At 39.2% G+C, this 22431-nt stretch overlaps 2 protein-coding genes across 7 annotated transcripts in view; one reads left to right on the forward strand and one right to left on the reverse strand.

Moving 5' to 3' along the window:
* LOC27206146 (laccase-1) overlaps nucleotides 1-7380 on the forward strand; it is a 36394-nt gene extending 29014 nt beyond the window's left edge. For 2 of the 4 annotated variants that reach the window (XM_016167502.3, XM_039292392.2), the window contains exons 7-8: nucleotides 208-438; nucleotides 501-1743. In XM_016167502.3, coding sequence (XP_016026023.1) covers nucleotides 208-438; nucleotides 501-649 — 380 coding nt within the window. In that variant the 3' untranslated portion in view covers nucleotides 650-1743. Of the gene's footprint in view, nucleotides 1-207; nucleotides 439-500; nucleotides 1744-5639; nucleotides 5836-5917; nucleotides 6584-6775 lie in introns of those variants that run through there. The other 2 variants (XM_016167501.2, XM_016167503.3) reach the window with 2 other exon arrangements.
* Nucleotides 7381-16311: 8931 nt separating this feature from the next.
* LOC6733150 overlaps nucleotides 16312-22431 on the reverse strand; it is a 28307-nt gene continuing 22187 nt past the window's right edge. For all 3 annotated transcript variants that reach the window (XM_039292389.2, XM_039292390.2, XM_016167489.3), the window contains one exon: nucleotides 16312-16438. In XM_039292389.2, the coding sequence (XP_039148323.1) occupies nucleotides 16328-16438 (111 nt within the window). In that variant the 3' untranslated portion in view covers nucleotides 16312-16327. The remainder of the gene's footprint in view (nucleotides 16439-22431) is intronic.

The following is a 22431-nucleotide window of genomic DNA, read 5'->3' on the forward strand; positions in this document are numbered from 1 at the left end:
TTCGAGTAAAAGCATTGGCCGCTTACACTGCCGCTCAACTGTTTGCGCCCTTCTGGCGTGAACAACAACTAAAAATATCCCTAACGCCTAATAAAAAAATGTTCATCGAAGTAGGAAACAAAACGGCGACTACTTGTCGATTGTATTAACACTCCTGAAAAATTACACATTTATTTTTATTAATAAGAACCTTAATTTCTTTTTCAGTTCAACAACCAAACCTGTCACATCCTTTCCATTTGCATGGTTACGGATTCAGTGTCATTGGTATTGGCCGTTCTCCTGATTCTTCAGTGAAAAAGATCAATTTAAAGCACGCTTTGGACCTAGACAGGCGGGGACTTTTACACCGTCAGTACAATTTACCGCCTACTAAGGATACAATTGCTGTACCAAATAACGGCTATGTTGTTCTGCGGTTTAGGGCTGACAATCCTGGTATGCTTCAAAAGACAAGGTGGTTTTGTTTTCATTCTTATTAATACACATAACTATTTCAGGTTTCTGGCTATTCCACTGTCATTTTCTTTTCCACATTGTTATTGGCATGAACTTGATCCTGCAGGTCGGCACTAACGCTGATCTGCCACCTGTTCCACCAGGATTCCCAACATGTGGGGACCACACACCATCCATTCCAATAAATTAATATTTTACCCGACGCACACGTAAATGAACCCATATGGCGACAAATTTGAAAAAAGCAAACAGGACATACCTACTGATTAAACAGTTTGTAAACATCACTAATATGAAACCAGTTTGTATATATATATGTATATTTAAAATGCACAATGCACTGTTTTTTCTTAATAATTTTAAACACTGCCAATGTCCAATTATATATAAATAACAATATACCTTTCCTTCTATTTTCACCCAGTAGCTTACTATCAAATGTATATATTTTATTATTTGTGTGTATTTGTAGGAACCAAAAATAACAATACATTAATTTATTTTATGAAAAAGCCATTATGTATCCTTTTTATTGTTGAAAATGACTGCAAGCAACCAACCACTTCTGTTTTATTTTATACAAATTTCCTTGATGCGTATTTTTTAAAGTAGTAACATTTTCATATTTACTTGATCTTCATATACAACTATATTCAAATACATTTGCGTTCAGAGAAACAGTGTAAAATGGTTTGTATTTAACTAAGTAATAATGAAACAAAGTTTTTTCACGACTAAGCTATGCTATCGATATAATTTCTTGTAAATGTAACATTTCTGTACAAAATAAAGCTATTTTTACTAAATTTTAGGAATAATTGTAATAATTAACAATGAATATAATATGAACAAGCTAAAATATTGTATTTTTTTTAATTTGGTAATATTTTCCTAAACAGATGTCTTTTTATTTTACGTTCTGTTATGCAATCTAACAAATCAAAATGTACAATGTACTGCCACTTACACATTTTACTGAAACTTTGTTTATTATTAAAATGTAAATACCACACATGTTTTCGCATGTAAAACAAAATGTCCTTTTGAATATTGTGACAGCAAAGTTGATTTGCATACAAGAATACCTGTCATTATGGTGCCTTATTGTTGAATCCTGGGTCCACTCAATTGGTTTTAATGTTTGTACCTTACGCCCCAAATTGTAATATCACAGTATATATTAAAATATGCTCACAATGAAAAATCCCTTAATTATAAATGTACACTCAATTGTTAAATTGTTTAATATATATACAATAAAAATATATAAATTTATTTAAAAAAGGGAAAAGGATGTATTAGATTCCAGTATATATTATGTAACAGGTTATGTAAATTAAAAATATTCATGATCTGGGGACCTCCTGCACGTCTGTCTACGTGTGCCTCCATATGAACATGAAGACATTAGGAACGCGCCCGCTTTGATTATAAAATCATAAACGTATAAGCAAATGTAGAAATCTGTTACGTATATTATGTTATTGAGAAGATCAACGAGGATCTGCAAATTTGTTGATTCAAGAAATGCGAGTCTGGTCGCACCAAAAATTCTTGAAAATTAAAAAAAAATGTTCTTTAAAGTTGGAACAATTAGGGTCTTGGTTTTTAAAATGTCAATCAAATCAATCATGAACTCAAAACGAATTTCAATGATTTCAACTATTGCATTTTTGACTGGAGGGATGTTCAAATCTCGTTGCATGTTTTCGTTGCAGTGATAGTTTTGAGGATCTTTTATTGAGCTCGTTGAACGATTTACATATTGATATTGCAGGTATTTGCCCATAGTTGAGAGCCATAGGTCCAAATTGGTTTCAGTACAGAGTTGTAGAGAAGTACCTTATGACCCAGACTCAGCGGGGAGTATGCGTTAATAAGCCAGTTCAGGGCGTTGGCTTTGAGGTTTAAGTGGTTTTATTGCTTCAATGTGCTTGGGTCAGGTGAGACGTCTGTCGAGCTGTACTCCCAGATATGTTACCTCTTATGTGTTGTTTAGCGAAAGTGATGGAAAGTGATGATCCTGCTTGTTTAAAAGGTGACGTGCTTGTATTCTCCAATTTAAGAGCCACTTCTCTACGTCCACCAGGTGAAGAGCTAGTGACGCTGATGCTAGTGTCGGGCATCTGGAACTGCTAAGGTGGGTGTTGTCAGACATATTTCTTGTTGGTAGGTCAGTTGTGTATGTGGTCATTGGATGTAGCAGTATTGCTTCTTACTGCGAACTTCCTTTCGTAACTATGACTTGAGTAGTTTGTGGGTTTGCCAAACTCTGTCGAATGCTTGGGATACATCCACAAAAACAGGTGTGCAGTATTGACTGTTCTTGAATGCAGGTCTTATTACTGTTGCTATTCGGTTAACCTGTTTTTTGACTTTTTTGAATAGCTGGTATAATACTGCAAGTTCTAAAGTAAGGGTTGAGTGGAGTCCGACTACTCACTACTATGAACAACTACTTAATAAATATGTAGCGCATAAAAATAATATTTTTGGCAACTTCTTAAAGCTTCATTATTAATAATATTAGTAAAAAGGTGAACTTTTCAGGGCCGATTATCATCCTTGTTTTTAAGTGAATAGAAACGGGAACCTTTATTGCGACGTTTGTAGTCGAAAATTGTCGTAATTTTTTGATGACGTGTGCTATTAAAGTAATTGTTAACTTAAGGGTTTTCCTGTACTCATATTATATGGCAGTTCAGGAACTGTTTAATATAATAAGTTTATTCGATATTATTTCAATACTATATTTAATAAATTTAAATTAAATACTTCGCCTTTGGATCCTATAAAGCTAACAAACACACGGCGGGCAATATCATCAATAAATGTGCCAAAATAGCTCCTCCAATTGGCTTGTTTCCATTGGGCCACACTCACCCATGTGAACCAATTCCTGTTGGTGCTTCGCACAGGGCTGTGTATGTATCTGTGTATCTTGCTCTTCATACACAACAGGCACTGACTCGCACCATTGAATGCTTTACTAACTCTGATAAACTGGCATAATTTAAATGTCCATATCGATTACGCCAGAAACTTTCACTGGTTTGTATAGCGCCGAAACAAGTGCTCTTGAAAATAAACAGTGGATTTTTCTTTGCCCTTTCAACACTTCTTCTCCATCCTGGTGTGCAATAACACAGTCTTTGCGAAATATTACAGTACATCCTCAAGAAACTGCACATAAATATACATACAATTATCTGTTTTTAAGACCACATCAACTTTTCCTAGAACGTTGATGTCTGCCAAAATTATATCTTCGACTTGCTCGATAAAATTGGTAATCGATTTAGAGTGCAACACATATGAGCTGTAGGCCCGGCTATCAAGACACCAGCTAGACGCTTCCAACTCTCGTACGTCACTAGCAGGCTCTACTGTGTATGATCTGTTCTTGTGCTCTCTCTCTTTGGCTATCGATTTTTTTCGTTTGATTTGTCTCTTTCCTGTTGCTTTTGTGTTCTCCGATTGCGACTTTTCCTTTGCCCGGAAAGCTAACTGATAACTAAATAATTATAATGATAATAATAATAATTATACTAATAATAATAATAATAATAACAGAAAAAATAATAATAATAATAAGTATAATAATAATTATAATAATAATAATAATAAAATTAATAATAATAATAATAATAATTGTATTAAGTGTTGGTATTTTGCGCTGAGAAATAGTTATATTTGAGGATTAAGGTAATTGGCGTTTCTACAGGCTTGCAGTTTTCCATGCTAAAACGTTTCAGGACGTCTGATGCCCATGGTGAACTCTGTCTTGTCTTCACTTTGTTTAAATTCTATGCCCAAAAAATACGATAGCTTTCCGAAATCTTTCACCTGGAATTTGTTGGCCAATTCATGCTTTAACTGCGACAGCTTTCGGGTGTCATTATTCGCGACTATGAGATCGTCTACGTAAAGCGATACGATAAGGATTCCGTTTTGTTCACGCTTAAGGTTAATTTCTTTGAGTTGCCTGTACAGCTTTTTGTACCCTTGCAATGGTAATGCAATGCATTGGCGTACACTCTGCTTTAGGCTAGATACAGCCTTTCTTAACTAGTTAGTCTAAGTAGTATTTCTTGGAATTCAGATGGAACACTGACGTGGAGCTCTTCTTCGATATCTCCATTTAAGTAGGCGCTGTTAAAATCGAAATAATGAACACCTAATCCGAGTTCCGTAGCTAAGGCTACTAAAATTCTTATTGAGCTCATTCTGGACACTGGAGAGAAGGTCTCGTCGTAATCAATGTCTTCGGTTTGTGTAAGTCCTTTTGCGAGCTTCAGCTGCACGGTGGCCGACTATTCCGCAGCTGTAATATTTAAACGTAAACTTTTGATTAGTGCTTACTTGGTTCTGTTTTTTGGGATTGTACGCCATTAATGCTCCAGGCGTTGACTCGTTTGGACTTCTGTTTCTTGCTTCGTACTCGTTTAATAACTTTATTTTAAGCGCCTCCGTTGTGATTAAGGTTTCTTGAGTTTAAATCGCGATTCGAAACTGTTCGTATTCCTCTGTGATACTGTTTAGTAGCATTTAACTTCACTTATTTTGTCTACTAAATCGGAAAACCTATCGGTGTGACTTCTCATATCACCGCCTGCATTCATTTTCAGTAGAATCTGGGATTTCAACAGTGCGGCTTTGCGGGCTGGCCCGGTAGACTGGGATGTGTTAGGCAGCGTTTTACATATGTACGTCGTTTGCAGTTTCGCTGTTTTTAGTATGCCTTAGTTCCGATGTCGACATGGCCGAAATGAGATCTCACTTAGCCTTTGCACCTTCGCCTAACCACTGTGTACAGCTAACTTCGGGGTTTAAAAGTGTGCCGTTGACATACACTTTTGAAAAAAGTTTATTTTTTTTTTTTTATATTATTATTTCCAGATCACACATTCAGCTGACTAACGCGTATCTGATAGTCGGCGAACTCGACTATTTTTTTTGTTTTAAATTATTATTTATTAAGTGAAGAATCCGGACTATTGCATTCTTTCTTGTTAAGCAATATAATAGTCTATAAGCTTGCTTGCCTATATCGCTTAAAATTTGTTTGTTCTTTTATATGACGTTGGGACGACTCCCGCAACGACCCATTCAATTATAAACATTTTAAAATATCCGTTTTCATAAAGCCAAAGTATACTAACGAAATGATATTTTTATAGATTCTCAACCCTCTGGATGCAATTTGTGACCGTAAGCGGCCCGATGCGGTTTGCGTTTCGAATTTAAAAAATGCTAAAAAGGTCGACAAAGGCGTTTTGGTTGAACGCCCTGATGTGAAAATCTTCTTACCTTTCAGATTTTTTGTATATGAGCCCAGGGCACTTTTTATACCAAATACCTACAACAGGTTTTTAGGTATGTACTTTTGAAAAAAATAATGACTATTTCAGTGACTAACAAAATATTAATATTTGAAATGGGTTATACAATATTATAGTTGTGCCTAGTGGGGATCATCTGACATCTTTGGTCGATGAAATATCATACATATCGCCACCGGCACCCCCTCTTTCACAAATTGACGACATTCCACCCGAATACTTCTGCAACGGGGACAACCGACCGCCAAATTGTGGACCAAACTGTGAATGTACACACATGGTTGATATACCACTTGGAGCTATTGTTGAAGTTGTGTTAGTTGATGAAGTGCAGCAAGTGAATCTTAGTCATCCATTTCATTTGCATGGCACAGCGTTTTATGTGGTCGGACTAGGTCGATCGCCCAATAAGTCAATAAAAAAAATTAACCTAAAGCATGCTTTGGAACTTGATCAAATGGGAATGCTTGAGCGTCATTTTTCTAAGCCCCCACTTAAGGATACCATAGCCGTTCCTAACAATGGATATGTTGTAATACGTTTTCGCGCAGATAACCCTGGTTATTGGCTTTTTCATTGTCACTTCCTTTTTCATATCGTCATAGGCATGAACCTTATCTTTCATATCGGTACTACAGCCGACCTGCCCCCAGTTCCACCACGATTTCCCACATGTGGCGACCATGTGCCGCCGGTTACATGGTACTAGTCCAGTGGTATATATATTCAATTAACATATGATTAAGATATATTTAATAACTAATTTATTGCTAAGTTAACCATTTTTTGAATATAACAAAATTGTAACATTATCACAATGCTGTTGAAAGGTAAAAATTTACTGTTTTAGGTTATTAACATTACATTCAAATAGAAGCAATAAAACTTTCTTATAAACAGAAAACATTAAGCAATGTAACTTTGTATTATTCGTTTCTAAATATTAAAATATTTTAAATATTACTAATTTATAGTCGCTTCGGACGCTGATCATCTCATATCGCTTATTGATGAAGTATCTTATATATCACCACCTTCCCCGATGCTATCACAGTATAATGATATACCTGAAGAGTATTACTGTAATGGGGATAATCGGCCAGTAGATTGCGGCGAAAACTGCCAATGTACTCATAAAATAGATGTACCTCTTAATGCAATAGTTGAGGTCGTTCTGGTGGATGAAGTTCAACAGATAAATATAAGCCATCCATTTCATTTGCACGGTACATCTTTTTATGTACTAGGACTTGGGCGCTCCCCGGATAAGCAAATTCAACGAATGAACTTAAAGCATGCCCTGGAGCTTGACCAACGTGGATTGTTGGAAAGACAATATTTGAAGCCTTCCCTGAAGGATACTGTTGCTGTACCAAACAATGGATACGCAGTTTTGCGCTTTCGTGCAGATAACCCTGGATTTTGGCTTTTTCATTGTCATTTCCAATACCACATTGTAATAGGCATGAATTTGGTGTTTCAAATAGGTACTCCCAAAGACTTGCCTCCGGTACCACCTAATTTCCCTCGATGTGGCAATCATTTACCACCCATAATGGCGTAGAGCCTATTTAAGCACCTTATTCTTAGATATTTCATATCCATAAATGAAAACATAGGCAAGATTAAATTAGGAATTACGATTGCAGCTTCTCATCAAATAAAATCAAATTGGAAGATTAATATATGTTTTAAGGAAGGCATATCACATATTTGGAACTGTTGGATTAATTAATAAATAAATCGTGGTAGATATTAGATTAACGTGTATTTTGGTGGTAGCCAAGTAAGCCCACTAGCAAGTATGTGAGACTATGAAATCGTGCAAGTGATGTAGCGGTACCACAAAGATGATGAATTATAAAAAAATAGAATGAAAGATAAATATGCTTCTAAAACAGCAAAACAAAAACGATTTTAACGAGTTCCAAATATTAATAAATGGAATTACAAGCAATAACAATAGGAAAATCTAAAACACGTAGTTATCTCAACGGAAGAGTTAAATAAGGCATACGATTTTTATCTATATACCATCGAAGCTTAAAGCACTTTAAGAAGCTGTAACACAGGTCTAAGCTCATCTTCCCTGAACCACTGAATTCCTAAGAAGAAAAAAACGTAATGCATAAGAAAACGAAATTGAACGAAATCATAGGAGAAGCGACGACTTGTCGGCAAACTTATTTAAAGCAAACTAAAACGCAATGCATACCAATCGAAGAAACGTCGTTCAAAACACCATTATTATCGACAAAGCTATTATAATAGTTGAAAAAGAAATAAAAAGCCGATTTATTTGTAGCGATTTTGAACGATTCTGTTTAATTGGCTTAAACGAAATTTAGCACCGATGCGCGCATGCATAGGTTACGAAAGCGAAAGATAATGAGCGACTTAATTGCAGAGCGAACAACAGAACGATAAGCCAAATGTGCCGGTGCAAGAGTACTAGAAAGAGTGAGAGCGCGTGAGCGGCGATGGCGAGCTTAGATGCTTTTGCAGCTTCCCTGCCTAGTTAACGAAGACACTGCTGTACAGGTGAGGTGCCGTAAAGTTTAACTCTGTCTCTATTTGTTTAAGCGTCGTAAAACGGTCGATAGTCACGACGTCCGGCCTTGGGAGCTCTGGGAAGTGTTGTGAATTCAGTGCGAAAGGACAGAGACCCTGAGGCTAGGCTTCTAATATTGATGCTGGCGGAAGGCCTAAATGTCTCCGATCCAGTACCTTGAGAAGTCTGAGAGGCCCGAAAGGCGCGAAAGTTAGTTATGTACTGCAATAAGTCTGTGAAGCTCAAAACCCTACATTCCAGCGTCAGCGGGCCGAGCAAGTGTGTTGCGTCCAGTGGTCGCGCTTATATAGGTTCTGGCGCGATCAAGAGTGACCGTTCAGTTTTTGCCCACACCGATTGTAATCGGCGGTAACATGGTTAGTGTGACAATGGTCTTTTAATTTCGTTTTCTCAATTTGCCTGCTTACTGCTTAGTTATACATGGTACATCTATGAGCACATATTCCTTACGTCAGCAGGTTAATGTTTACATAAATGTTACTTTAATGTTAATTAATTCATTCGTTCATTACATTACAATGACTGAACCAAGATTTATGTTCTCAGTATCCCATTTAACCCACTCACCTTAAATATGTTTAAAATGTCGATAGAAAAATCGATAGAAATTTACAAGACTAATAAAAATATGAAAAACTATCAAAAGATTTTACAAAAGTGTTGGCGTGACAGCTGTGTGCATTTTTTTTTTTTGGCGTATCGATAGAAATCTACAAGACAGGAGCGTTAGAGTCGGACTGGAAACTTGGGTCAACAAGCTTTCGCTGCGTCTACGCCTCTAGAATATGCATGCCTAATCTCAACCTTCTAGCTTTTATAGTTGCTGAGATCTCGACGTCCATGCCTACAAACTGCCACAGGGTGTCACGACTAAAACTTTAAAATGTTTTAAATTGTTTAATTATTATGAATTTTTTCTTTTCTGCACTACTACGAGGTAAAAACTGGTATCTGTTAGTCGAGAAACTCTACAAAAATGTGTTTTCTTGTTTTTCTTATAGTTTATTGCTTTAATTTTTGTTTGCATTGATTCCAAACCAAACAAGAGAGAATGCTGCAGTCGAGTTCCCCGACCGTTTTATGCGGTTTGTAGGTGTAAGGTGGGCGTGGCCAAAGTGTTTTTGGTATACCGATAGAAATTTTCAATACAAACTCAAATCTATTTTAAAATTTACAAGACTAATACAATATCTAAACATATTACAAAAGTGTGGGCAAGGCAGTCTTGCCTTGTTAGAGTGGGCGTGACAACATTGGAAAAAAAAAAAATATTTTCCACATAAATTTCTCCTAACAAAAGCATTATTAACCAGACACTACTAACTTAAGGACGCTTATCAAAGGAATCCATCCATATGTTCCTAGTTCACAAATAAGTTTTAAAACCATATAAAATAGATTGAATCTAAAACAAGGACTGAATATTTCAGAGTCTTTTAAAATAACTCAACTCTTGAACAATAATAAGGTCAAAATACAAGTCCGGGACACGGTGGATATTGACAATGCCTGTTCCTGCGTTCCTGTTCCTTTGTTTCTGTTCCTGGGTTCCTGTTCCTGTTTTCCTGTTCATGTGTTCCTGTTCCTGTGTACCTGTTTTGCTTGCTGCACCGAGAACTCAACATCAAGTAGAGGCTCCCAGCTCGAAGAAAGCTGGCACATTTGGATAGGTTTTTGGATAACGGGGGTACTGACGTGACCAAAAACGGCTCACTGTGGAGCCGCCACTCAGCCCATCCCAAAATCGGATATCAAAAATCTATTCGTTGGCTGGTGTCACTCTAGCGCGGAAAAGGCTTAAATGTTCGCTATCAGCCTTGTACACCCTATACCTATCGGAAAATCTTTGGAATCTTTGGAATATTTGGAATCGTCCTATCAAATGAGCTAATAGCTACTAATAATATAATTATAATTATATTATTATATTCCAGGAGAAGATCTTCTTGACAATAGAATTTGTGATTTGTGTGATTGTCCGACCAATGAGAAGGCAGAGTTTTATAATAAAGTTGCTTTATTGTAGTATTTTACAGCTGACTCCTCCGGTGATCGCCGTTTGCTGCGCGGCGTTGCTACTGCGACGCCTTGCCTTCTTAGTCCTGTGTGTCCTTGACACCGGACCACGTCCTGGCTAGAATAAGATTAAGATGTTATAGGAAAGGTTGTATCGTCCGCGGGTAAAGGCTATGCTCGGCCTGGGACCACGATTGCCGACCACTGACGCCACTGACCTTTCAACCACACCAGGTCCTTTCTCCTGCATTCCAAGGATCACTCTCAACTTGCACTGCTCGTTCTTCCGTGTCTTGCGGGTCTCTTGCTGCCTGACGCTTCCACTTGAGTCCAAGCTCCAGCGCGGCACCGTTAATTCACGGTGCGTCTTCTTTGTGTCCGACGTCCGCACCGTTACCGTTCGACCCCTGTGCCCTTGGCACGATCGAGTCCAAGGTCCAGCGCGGTACCGTTAGTTCACGGTCTCTCCGTCCTTAGTACATCTGTTTTTATAATCTTTATTGGTTGGAACTTAACACAGTTGGACTTCGGAGAACAAAAATTTGACCGAAGCGGTGAAATGATCATAAGATGCTTATGCTAATGATGTAAACAAGTTGCCGGTTACTGGTCATGGAAAAGCACAAGGAAGACTCTGAGTCTACAAGTGAATTGATGAGTCTACATTGTGATAATGAGCGGCTATAGTGGTATAAGAACTAATAGAATTTAACGAATGCTTCAAAAGTAAATTAAGAGTGGAAAACAGGGTGTCTTGCGATCAAACATACCGGACCCCCTGAACGGACGTTGACCATAGGGGCAGTACAGCCACTATAGCAATTGGGGCAGTCTTCACAGTAACGACCCGGACCTTGTCGTCTTGACCTGTATGAACATTCGTGCCGTTTTGGCACTACCAGCTTATTGACCTATAAGTTGTCAGTTTCTCAATGCCTCTGGTACCTCAAATACTCCATATGCCAACGTTTCCAAAAACTTTGGACGATGTCTTTCAGCTGATTCCAACAGTGCATTCGGTTCATCGGTATCTCCAGGCGGCTTGGTTAGGGTAGCAGTAGCTCCAGTAAAGAAATGGAAAGGTGAAAGCGGGTGCAAAGTATTATCTCTATCCGCACTATTGAAGATTTGCCTCAATACAATGGAAAAATCCTTATCTTATCCTTACTTATAGATCGCAAGTGCAGTCTTATTGAGCTGATTCCTAGTCCTTGGTCTGATTAATGACCATCCTTCTCATGTTTCGATAGACAAGCAATAAATCGTTGAAAAGCTGCGATTAAGGCTTTGGTAGCTAGGTCGCTAACTAACAATCGTAATCCAAACCGGTATGTTGGAAACAACGACTGACTTGAACTCGAGGAATGGGGAGCGGACCCAGAATTTGAGAACTGGTGTACTTGCGTTGGAGGCAGCATAATTAGCATTGAAATGCAATCTTTCTGACGAGCACCCAAAATCCAGTACTGTTGACGAAGATGCGTAAATGTTGCATGAAGGTGTCTAACTAGTAAGTTAGCAATGGATGAATCCATTGGGATCGAAATCGGTTGTTTGACATTGTAGTTGATTGTAGACAGCTCCAGAAAACTGCATAAACAGAGATTTTGCGTTCACATGGAGTCGATTTAGAAGCTGCATGTACTCCCGGGTAAAGAGTAAAGTGAATTGTTCGGCGCCGTGCTGCATCAACATCAATTTTTCCGAGGTAAAGAACTGCTCCTTTGATGAAAACAAAAAGTCTGAATAAAACGATAACAGTAGGTAATTACCCGTATGAGACGCGTCCATGATGAATCCCTCGGAACATCTTTTCAAAATCACCACGCGACACTTGGAAGTCAGACCATCCAGTTTTATAACAAATAACACGTTTCTGCGATTTATTGATCTTGAGCGGGTGTGAGCAGTTTTATATGACCCCGTTGTAGATAGTCATCCAAGAAATTTTCGTACTGCTGCTCATTCTTAAAGTCGAATCAATGGCCGGCGCCCCAGTCTTAAAGGGGTACTTGGCAATGTAGACACCGTTCTCTGAGCGCGTGTATGGGTCCCAAAATGTCAATCCGTGGCATCACTGGAGTCTAAAAGACCCCGGCTATGCCAGATACTGTCCACATAGTGTAAAAATCCGCGTGATGAGTAATCGCAGAAGCTGGGTGAGCATCACAAAAGACGTACGAACTTGGAATAACCAAGCAAAGATTTAGAGAGATAGAAAAAGACGTACGAACTTGGAATAACCAACCAAAGATTTAGAGCGATAGAATAATCGTTTCCAAACCGTTTGCATTTTCCAGTGTAAACAGAACAGAGTTGATCCGATCCAACGATGACATCGATTGATCCCGGCGTTCGAAATGTTTGATCTGCTAAGGGATCTGATTCCACGTAGAAAAAGACGTATCAACCGATTGGAGTGGAAGTGATGACGTCAGCGATGTTAAAATGAAAGAGGCTAATTCAAAGGATTGATCCGCATTGCGAGAGTTCAGCTTAAAGTTTGCGCGTCATCGGATGACACCAGCGCTGTTGGCTGCGAGACCAAGAACGGAAATGCGTGCGTGCACTCGACGCACGCCTATCCTCTGAAAAAATGGTTCTGATGCCAGTGTTATTGCAGATCCAGTGTCCTGCACGTCGTAATATTTCCCCAGGCGTCGCGAAAAATGGTTGTCAATAATGGTTGGAAAAAGTATCTGCAACCCTCCGACCGTACAAGCTTCTATGGTGTGATGAGTATAATTATTGTCAGCAGCCGAAACCATATTAGAAATGGTAATTTTGTTGTTGTAGAGGCGGGCTGTGTTTTTAAGGAACCAACTCCTGAAGTCGAAAGGCAGTCGGCGCTGTCCGCGCTATGGCTGCCTTGAGCCATAAACCAGCGTGTGATGCTTGTGTCGACAGATTCGACGTGTGTTTTAATGTACAATTACTGAGACCATTGGACCATACTGGACTGAGACCATTGAAACAGAGCTTCTTTAATTTCAGAAATTCCCGCCTCTATGCACGATCCAGTCCGATGAATTGTTGGCACCTAAGCAGTGGATGATTCTGTATGAACGATGGACATTTCAGCTGACAGATGATCTTTGAGCTTGGGTTGTGCGTACGAGTTAAAAAGCCTCAAAAGTCTTGCAACGGGATGTAAGAACTTTTAAAAATTGGTCGATGCTCACACCCTTTTTCTCGGAGTCGGGACACTGATCCCAGGCTTCGCGAATATTAGAATACAATTTTGCTAACAATATGAAAATTAACTCGGGACTTCGTTCCTCACAGTCTTGTAACCCACGAATAACTTCATGAGCGCGTCAGCCACCTTACGTAGTTGACTTGTGTTAGGGTTTGTAGCAGCAGGCAGCGCAATATAGCTGTTTCAAAACGATCGGATTATTAGAAAGGATTTGTCATATCATTGGTGAAGCCGCTCCCAAACTTAACAATAGTTTTCATTGGTGACTGCAATATGTTCAACTAATGTGAGCGTTTCTGATAAATAGGATGCTCTGCATATTTGGAGTTTGAATGTGGTATTTGGAGTCGGGGTACTATTGGTCATAGCCCGTAATTCTTCGAGGATATTGCTAAGAATGGCGTAGGTAGAGTAATGCTTCTCCTCACACGCATCAAAGTTGTCGTCAGTGTTTTCCTAATATAATTCCTCCTGGAAGGCTTACTGCTCTTACGAGAACCGCACAATCCGAATCTAATGTCTTGTAGTTGCGCCAAACAAACTCCTATTGCCTTGACAGATTGAATGTCCTCCACAAACTTGATGGCATTATTATGCGCGCGAGTAATTTGGCTTTTGCGAAGCCACGCTGTTAAATCACTTTCCACACAGCGACTGAAAATAGGGGTAAATTCTATACGATATAGGAATCTATACATCACCGTCTACAAAACCGCCATAATGTTCAAGTGTCGAAAATCAAACGCCATGCTGGCGATCCGGATCGAAGGACCAAAAAGTTTATGTTTATAAATGAAACGCTCTTATTGCATTCGTTTTTATAATCTTTATTGGTTGGAACTTACCACAGTTGGACTTTAAAGAACAAAAATGTAACTGACGCGGTGAAATGATCATAAGTTGAAAGTTGCCGGTTACTTATCAGGGAAAAGCACAAGGAAAACTCTGAGTCTACAAGTGAACCGATACATTTGTACGAATGAATGCGATAAGAACTCTAGAATTTAACGAATGCTCCAATGGTAAATGAAGAGTGGAAAACAGGCTGTCTTGTCCCAAACAAATACTTTGTATGGTAGGAAACGTTTCCTTCTACCTGGTACATACTACGATACAAGTCTACCTTTTTACTCTACGAATAACGGGTTTAATCAGCTACAGGTGGTCGGGTGAGCGAACTTCATTCCGCTCTCTGCCTCTTGAACAAAAATTCGAGAGAACCTGAAGCCAGCTCTAATGTTTTTGGTTCCGCCATACCCGCTATGCCAGCAAATTTCGATGCTGGCAAAGCCGCAGCGGAAATAGGTGCAGCCGACGAGTCGATTTTGGGCTTCGTCAACTTTGTTGTTGGGCCCAAGATGCTAGCGTCCGCGACACGTAAGTCGTCAAATTTGGCTCTTAGCCGTTGGGGTCGATATTTAGGGCGACCTTAAGTTAAAAGCGGTTTGTTCGGGACCGGATAGTCTCCGAGCCAACCTGGTCACCTCACAGCCGGGTGGTGGGCAGCTGGAACACAGACGCAACGACCGATTAATGCTGCTTACCACCAGGTCCTCGAGCCCGTGTCCAGCACAACCGGGATGCGAAGGAGACCTCCGGAAGCGGGCGATTGTTGGCGACTGGGGCTCCCTTTCCAACTCAAGGCGACGTATGTATGTTAAAATCTTGCATGACTTAAGGCCAGTCGCCTTGTCTCGACGCAAAAGGCGATAGAGTTTTGACTGTGATGTCTTATACAATTCTTACAGCAGCCGAAATTTGAAAGCAAGATATTTGTTGACCAACGGAGGTCGTGTTACTAGATCCTGTACATATAAAATTATATCTTCCTTCAAGTTGACGGTTATTAAATCGAACTTATCTTATCGGGCGTTCAACATGTGCCATGCCACAGCTGAGGATTATTACGTGCGAAATTTGGAAACTTTACCGAGACACGCTCACAGGGCAGACCTGAGCCACGTTGCTGCGGATGGGCTTGTGAAGCTTTCGTTCACAAGGCTTTTAGCTGCTGCTTACGAATGTGGGCCCCAACGTCGTCCGAATTTGAAGCCATTGCGTTGCTATTTTATTTTTCGTTGTCGGTAAACTAAATCTTCTCGGAATAAGTAAATTCCGAATTGTTTTTTTTTACTCGACGTGTCTTGACTGATTTAATTCTTGTTCACGCCGGTAGACGAATCTTATAGGTTTCCACAATATCAGCATCACGATTATGCATTTTTTTATTCAAGGGGCTCCAGCTACGTGATCAGGCATTGAGGACATCCGACTCCCTGCGTACCCTTGACCATTAAGTCCGCCCGGTTGGAAAGAACTTCTGAGTCTAGCGCCTTTGCCCCTAGTGACCAGAAAGAGCACTTAGCTAAAGAGTAATATTGTGCGTCAGTGCATCGGGCTCTATCTCGGAAGACTGTTCATATGTGGATATGCCTGCAGATTGGTTATGTATATGTTCGATTGCGATTCATTGTTAACATTGTTTGTGCAGATTTGTATAGATTTTATTTGTGTAGTTATGTATACTAATTTATTTCTCAACTACACAGTTAATTATTATTTAGTAGAAGTGTAAGATGAGTAGACTGTATAATCATATATAAATATACGCAGCAGGAATGCAATAAAATTATTAAATGGTCAAGTTTAAGCGGATCAACTACACTGAGAATATTAACTGTGGATGGGCGCTTACATTGACACGCTTTAAATGCAAACACAAGTTGATACTTTAAAGTTTTAATTGTTTACAGTCTTTCTACTTAAGATGTATTTGCTTTTAATGAAGACTTGATGACTACTTGATCGGTTCCATAAAAGTTTCTGTTGTCCAGTCTTCTGCATTAGTATCTGTAAGCATCATCCAAATTAAAAATATTAATTTTCAAATTAAAAATAACGTCGGTTATAAAATAAAATACACTTAAATCAGGGAAAGAGGGTTATGGGAAAACCAAAGCTAATGTACAAATGCAGATTAAAACATGTCGAAATATCATATGATTAAATTTATTAAACAAAGGAAATGGTGGTATATAGCGATTTGCTCCATTTAACTTTACTTTCCTCTCAAAAATAAAAAGTATACCGATATTGATTCATGCCTCAAACTTAAAAACTTTTGGCTGCATCTCAAAACGTTATCCCCATTAATTTCGACGTAAGTATGGCTTAAAGCTAACTATTTAGTTTTCCGAAATGTCGGCATTCATACAGACAGGCAGATGGACAAACGGCCCTGGCTGCATTGGCTAGGTGATCCTAATCAAGAATATATATATATTATAGGGTCATGATTGTTTTCTTCCACCCGTTACATACTTTTAAAAAATCTGTTCCATAAATATTAAGCAAAAGCTTCGACAACATCGGCGCTAAACATATGTGATATGTTGTTGATGGTTTTTGTATATTCGAACTTTGACTTGCCTTTCTAACTTACTTTAAGTACGTACGGCACCAAATTATGCGTCACTAGAATATTATTCTGTCATTATGTCATACGGAACTGATCAATTGATGTGTATGTCCAGACCTCACAGATGAAGAAAGCTGAATCAGTAGAATCTATCCCTTAAAGCAAATATCGCCAAAAATAGGTTCCCTCGTCGCATTCGTCACCTTACTTAAGGAGGGAATTTTTATAAAATTTTATAAAAAAATTCATAATCAAGAAAGAGTTCAATTCATCTCGACGACAATGCCTTAAACAAATTGTAATCTTAGCGGCAATCTTTATCCTGGGAGCTGCGCACTTTATTAGATTCGTTACAACATATGTAACAGGTTTGGGTAGCCTAGTTCAATAGCCGAGTCGATCTGGCCCTGTCCGTGTCCCGGTCCGTACGAACGTAGAGGTCTGCTGCCACGCCCACACTTTTGAAAAACGTGTTGATAAGTTTTTCACACTTTTACTAGTCTTGTAAATTTTTTATCGATCTGTCAAAGAGCTTTTTGCCACGCCCACAATTTGCCAAAAAGATAGTCGGCGAAGTCGATTATAGCATTTTCTCTTGTTATTTTTTACACGAGTACACAGTGGTTGACTTAAGTGGTTTAGCAAGGCGAGGACTACAAGTACTGTACTCTATGAATGTATTTTTTTTATTTTTTTAACAAACAGCCTAGTGCTTTAGATGGGACTTTTAAAAAATGTTCACCGATCTTGTGCTAACTGTAACTCTGCAGTCCTTTTGAACCTCTTCGGCCTCAAGCCTGTGTTTTTCTTTTGTTTTTATCTGTTTATTGGCGACAAATACGGTATCACTTTTTTCATATGATATAGAATTGCTCCTATTTTTGTTCCTCTTGTCATCAGTGATGTTTTGCTTGTGTTCGATAAGACCTCGGATACCTTTTTATGGTCTGTTGTCTAAAATTTGCCTATCCCTGATACGGACGGTCTTCCACTTATGATAGAACTGCTCCAGTGGCATCGTTTAACGCGTCAGTAAACTTTAATAAACTTCCTACAATAGGACTTTATGATCTGGAAACTCTTCAGTTTCTTTACGTTGGTAGGAGATTAATTTCCATGACGTCTTTACATAGCTGCTACGAAGTGACTCTTTTCGAGGTTGACTCGGAGTTTCGTTCTTGTTAGGTTGTCGAAGACAGCCCGTAGGTTTTTCTAGTGACTTTCATAATATTCACTGAAGACGATTATGTGGTATAGCATATTTGCCAATGAACATAGTCGATTATTCTTTGAAACACTGCTGGCATTAAGATCTGCTGAATTCCTGATGACAGGTCAGAGTGGGGATAACTGTTGGTGTACACCGGGTCTAATGTGCTGGTTCGAATCTTAGCCCTAGCACACGTTTTCACGGCACCTCCGGGTGGAAGTGGCTCAAAACTTCGGAATACTCGGCGATAAAAGCGGTTAGTGTCTCTTGCTCACTTAGAGCGCATCGCATACAGTATTGGGTGCACGTTCAGAGTGTTATTTTTTCTGTCGTTCACGGCGTTTAATGGAGTTAAGTCTGGAAGAAGGTTAACAACGGTGTTGTTAACAATTGCTTTGAAAAATTGCTCGGTGAGGCGATGCGTGATTTTGGTATCGCCCGCAGACTGGACAGAGAAGGTTAAGGGTGTTGTTTCTGGGGCTTATAACATTTCTGTTAGCACCGGTGTCTATTAGGAATTGTAACTTGGTCCATATTTTCGTACCATACTCTAAGTATGGTACGCTAGAGAGGAGTTGATGGAGTTAATGCACTCTACCTTTTTGACAAGGGTATTTTGATCGTTTTCTGAAAGTTTCGGTTCCGTTGCCTTTTTCGGAATGATAGTCGTAAACCCCCGCAATTCGGTTCGGTCCTTAATTGTACGGTGATCAGGAGCACTATATTGGGGAAGAGGTTTGTCGATAGTTCGAGTTGAAAGATGGTTCGGAAATCTTGGTGTAGGCTCCTTGTCTCCATTTTCTGTAATTTTCTGTTTAAGCAAATTGAGAACGCCTCTTGCACGCCCGTCGCAGCCTTACAAAACAACAGCAGTCAAGAGACATTGCCTCTAAGCCTCTCATAAATGTAAATACATGCCTTTTCCCTGTGTCCATGAAGAGCGTTTCCACTTTCGCGGAGACATTCATGCTTCTCATTGGATTAATGATAAGAGAAACACTGGTGTTCATTTTTAAGTAGAAGTCCTCAAGTGGTTGATTTTCCTGATTCATTCGTGTGAGTTCATACTCGATGGTGCCTACATATCGTTCATCGGCATATCAGCGCGCTCTATAACTTTTTACCGGATCTGAACGTGGATTGACCTATTTTAAGGACCTATTTTTAGGAATCCCCTCGAAAGTTAGAAGGCCTTCTCACAATCCGGCAAAACCGAATACTCCCTTAGGTCGAACTCAGTCAGGGACCTTGGAGTACCTTGGAGTGCTTCTGGATCGCAGACTCACATTTGCCAGGCATGTGACCGACATCAGAACGCGCCTGCGTGCTAAGGTGGCGAAGCACTACTGGCTACTTTGTCGCGCAGTAAATTGTCGCTATCCAACAAGCTGACAATTTACAAACAGATCTTAGCACCAAACTGGAAGTATGGGTGCCAAATCTGGGGCTTGGCATGCGACAGCCAAATCAAAAGGATCCAGGCTATTCAAAATAAGGTAGCAAGACTCATCACCGGCTGCGAGTGGTTTGTTCGAAACACCACCCTGCACAGAGACCTGAAACTCGCAACGGTATTTGACGAAATAAACCAGCACTCGAGCAGATACCATGACAGGCTGGAGCGCCACAGAAATCGGCTGGCCAGCGCTCTAAACAGATCTCGCCCACCAAGGAGGCTCAATAGAAGGCAACCGAGGGATCTCATTACCCGATCTCCTTTGACAAGGGTCCGCAGAAGCTGACGCTTATCTTAAATCCTAAATCCTATTTGTTATATGTGATAGTTATGTAATTGTAGTTAAATTACTGTAAATCTGAAAAAGCTAACTATAGTTAGCCGGCGAGCCCAAATGGGCTGAATTAATAGATAAGAAGGACACAAAGGGGCTTCAAGACTTCCCCGTATGTAATAATAAGTAAAAAAAATAAAGAGGTTCTACAGATATAAACGCAAACCGCAAAACTGCCACGCCCACACTTTTAAAAAATGTGTTGATATTTTTCCGTAATTTTATTTTGTCTTGTAAGTTTATATCGACTTGCCAAAAACTGACACGACAACATTTTTGAAAAATGCTTGGTTATTTTTCAATTATTATATTAGTCTTGTAAATTTCTATCGATTTTAAAAAAATCTTTTTGCCGCACCTACTCTAACGCCGTAAATCCGCCCGAAACTGTTACGCCCACAGTATGGTTTGTATTTTGGTTTGTATGTTTCTTATTGTTTGTCTTGACAATTTTTATCGGTATACCAAAAACCCACGCCCATCTTTCATGTACAAAAAGCCGAAAACGCTTACGACCACACTTTTCAAAATTTTTAAAAATTTTAATCATTTTTTCTTATTTACATTTTTTTTGCTATTATCTTTTTCTGCACAGGTCTTACTTTAATATCTGGTAGTGACAGTCGTGATAGTCTTATTAGGATCTAATTATGTATTAAAAGAGTTAAAATTGATTGCTTTAAGAGCGGGAGAGAGTCAAGATTACAGATAATAGGATAAAGTCTATTATTATTTTTTTTTTTTTTTTTTTATCGCACGGGTCCCACGGCCACACCTCCCGCCCAACCGACCGAGGGGCGCTGCCGTGTATCGTACGGCTCGATTCGCGAGAAGATATAGACGCGATATAAAAAATAGAATAGGAACGAAAATTAATAACTATGTTAAATATTAGTGTTAGTAGGATCTAATTATGTAATAGAAAAGATAAAATGGATTGCTTTAATAGCGGCAGAGAGTCAAGATTACAGATAATAGGATAAAGTCTATTATAGTCAGAACATAAAACTCTGTAAGGGTCATGCAACTCATAATTAGATCTACAATGATTTAAGATAAGGGGTATATAGTTTCTAGTGACTCTACTTGGAACCGAGAAGTTAAGCCGACTAATCAAGTAGGGACTCTCAACATCCCCACGAATAAGCTTACAAATAAAGACTGTTCCAAGCATAGTTCTACGGTTAGGCGCCGCAAGGCAAAAAGTAATAAGTTTTTTTGGACCGATTCAATGCGGTCCGAGTGGACTACGTATTGTGGACTCCAAACAGGTGATTCTCAAGAATCGGACGGACTAACGAAATAAATAAGGTTTTAGTCATGTAAGGATCATCAAATTCCTTAGACCACCTTTTTATAAGACCAAGGACACCCCTGGCCTTATTGACAATAGACGAAATATGGTCCGAAAATTTTAGTTTTGGGTCCAGAAGAACACCAAGATCATCAACCCGTGTTATTCTGTCCAAAGGGCACCCAATTAGAGTGCAAGTCGTGCGTATTGGGTTGACACGACAAAAGGTCATAACTTTACATTTAAGTTTAATATGTTATCACGGCACACGGCACCATATTTGAAAGCTGTCTAGATCGGATTGTAAGTCCAAGTGGCGCGAAATTGGTCTACAAAGGTGCTGCAAACGAGGAGTCATAAAATTTTCTAAAAGTTTTGGGATAGCCGACAATTTAGAGATTCCTCTGTAATTGCTTGCGTCTAGTTTGCTACCTTTTTTGTGAAGAGGAATCACAAAGGACTCCTTCCATATATGAGGGAATTGTGAAGACTCCAAAGATAAGGTAAACAGTTTCAGTAGAGGCTTGCACAAGGCTTCCGCACAGAATCTGAGCACACAGCCAGGGAATCCATCGGGACCTGGCGAATAGACCGGTTTAACACGCTGAAGATCGTTAAGCAGTGAGCTTTCGTTTATACTGGGGCAATATTTTAGATTCGACTTAAATACCGCATAAGGGCATGGCTGTTCGGAATGAGGTAACGTGGAATATGTTGTTTGAAAAAACTTGCCGAATAGATCGGCTGTTGCCTGATCCGATGTTACCGTAGTGTTTTCAAAAACTAGCGAAGAAGGGTAAGAAATAGTTTTTCGCTTAGTGTTAACGAAATTATAAAACTGTTTCGTATCCTGTGCGAACTGGAATTTACAACGGTTTAAATAATTCCTGTAGCGCTGAGCATTAAGCACGGTAAAGTTTAACCGAGTGCTTAAATATTTACAAAGGATGGACTGAGAACCGGTATTTTTAAATTTTGTATAAAGTGTGGACTTTACATTTTTTAGGTGTGTCAACTCATTATTAAACCAAGGAGGTTTAGAGATTGACGGATAGCACATCGGAACACAAGAGTCAAAAAATGATTTCATTGCGGTATAAAACATATTAATGGCATCCGTCAATATGTTGC

Source organism: Drosophila simulans, chromosome 2R, assembly GCF_016746395.2.
Source record: "Drosophila simulans strain w501 chromosome 2R, Prin_Dsim_3.1, whole genome shotgun sequence".
Lineage (NCBI taxonomy): Eukaryota > Metazoa > Arthropoda > Insecta > Diptera > Drosophilidae > Drosophila > Drosophila simulans.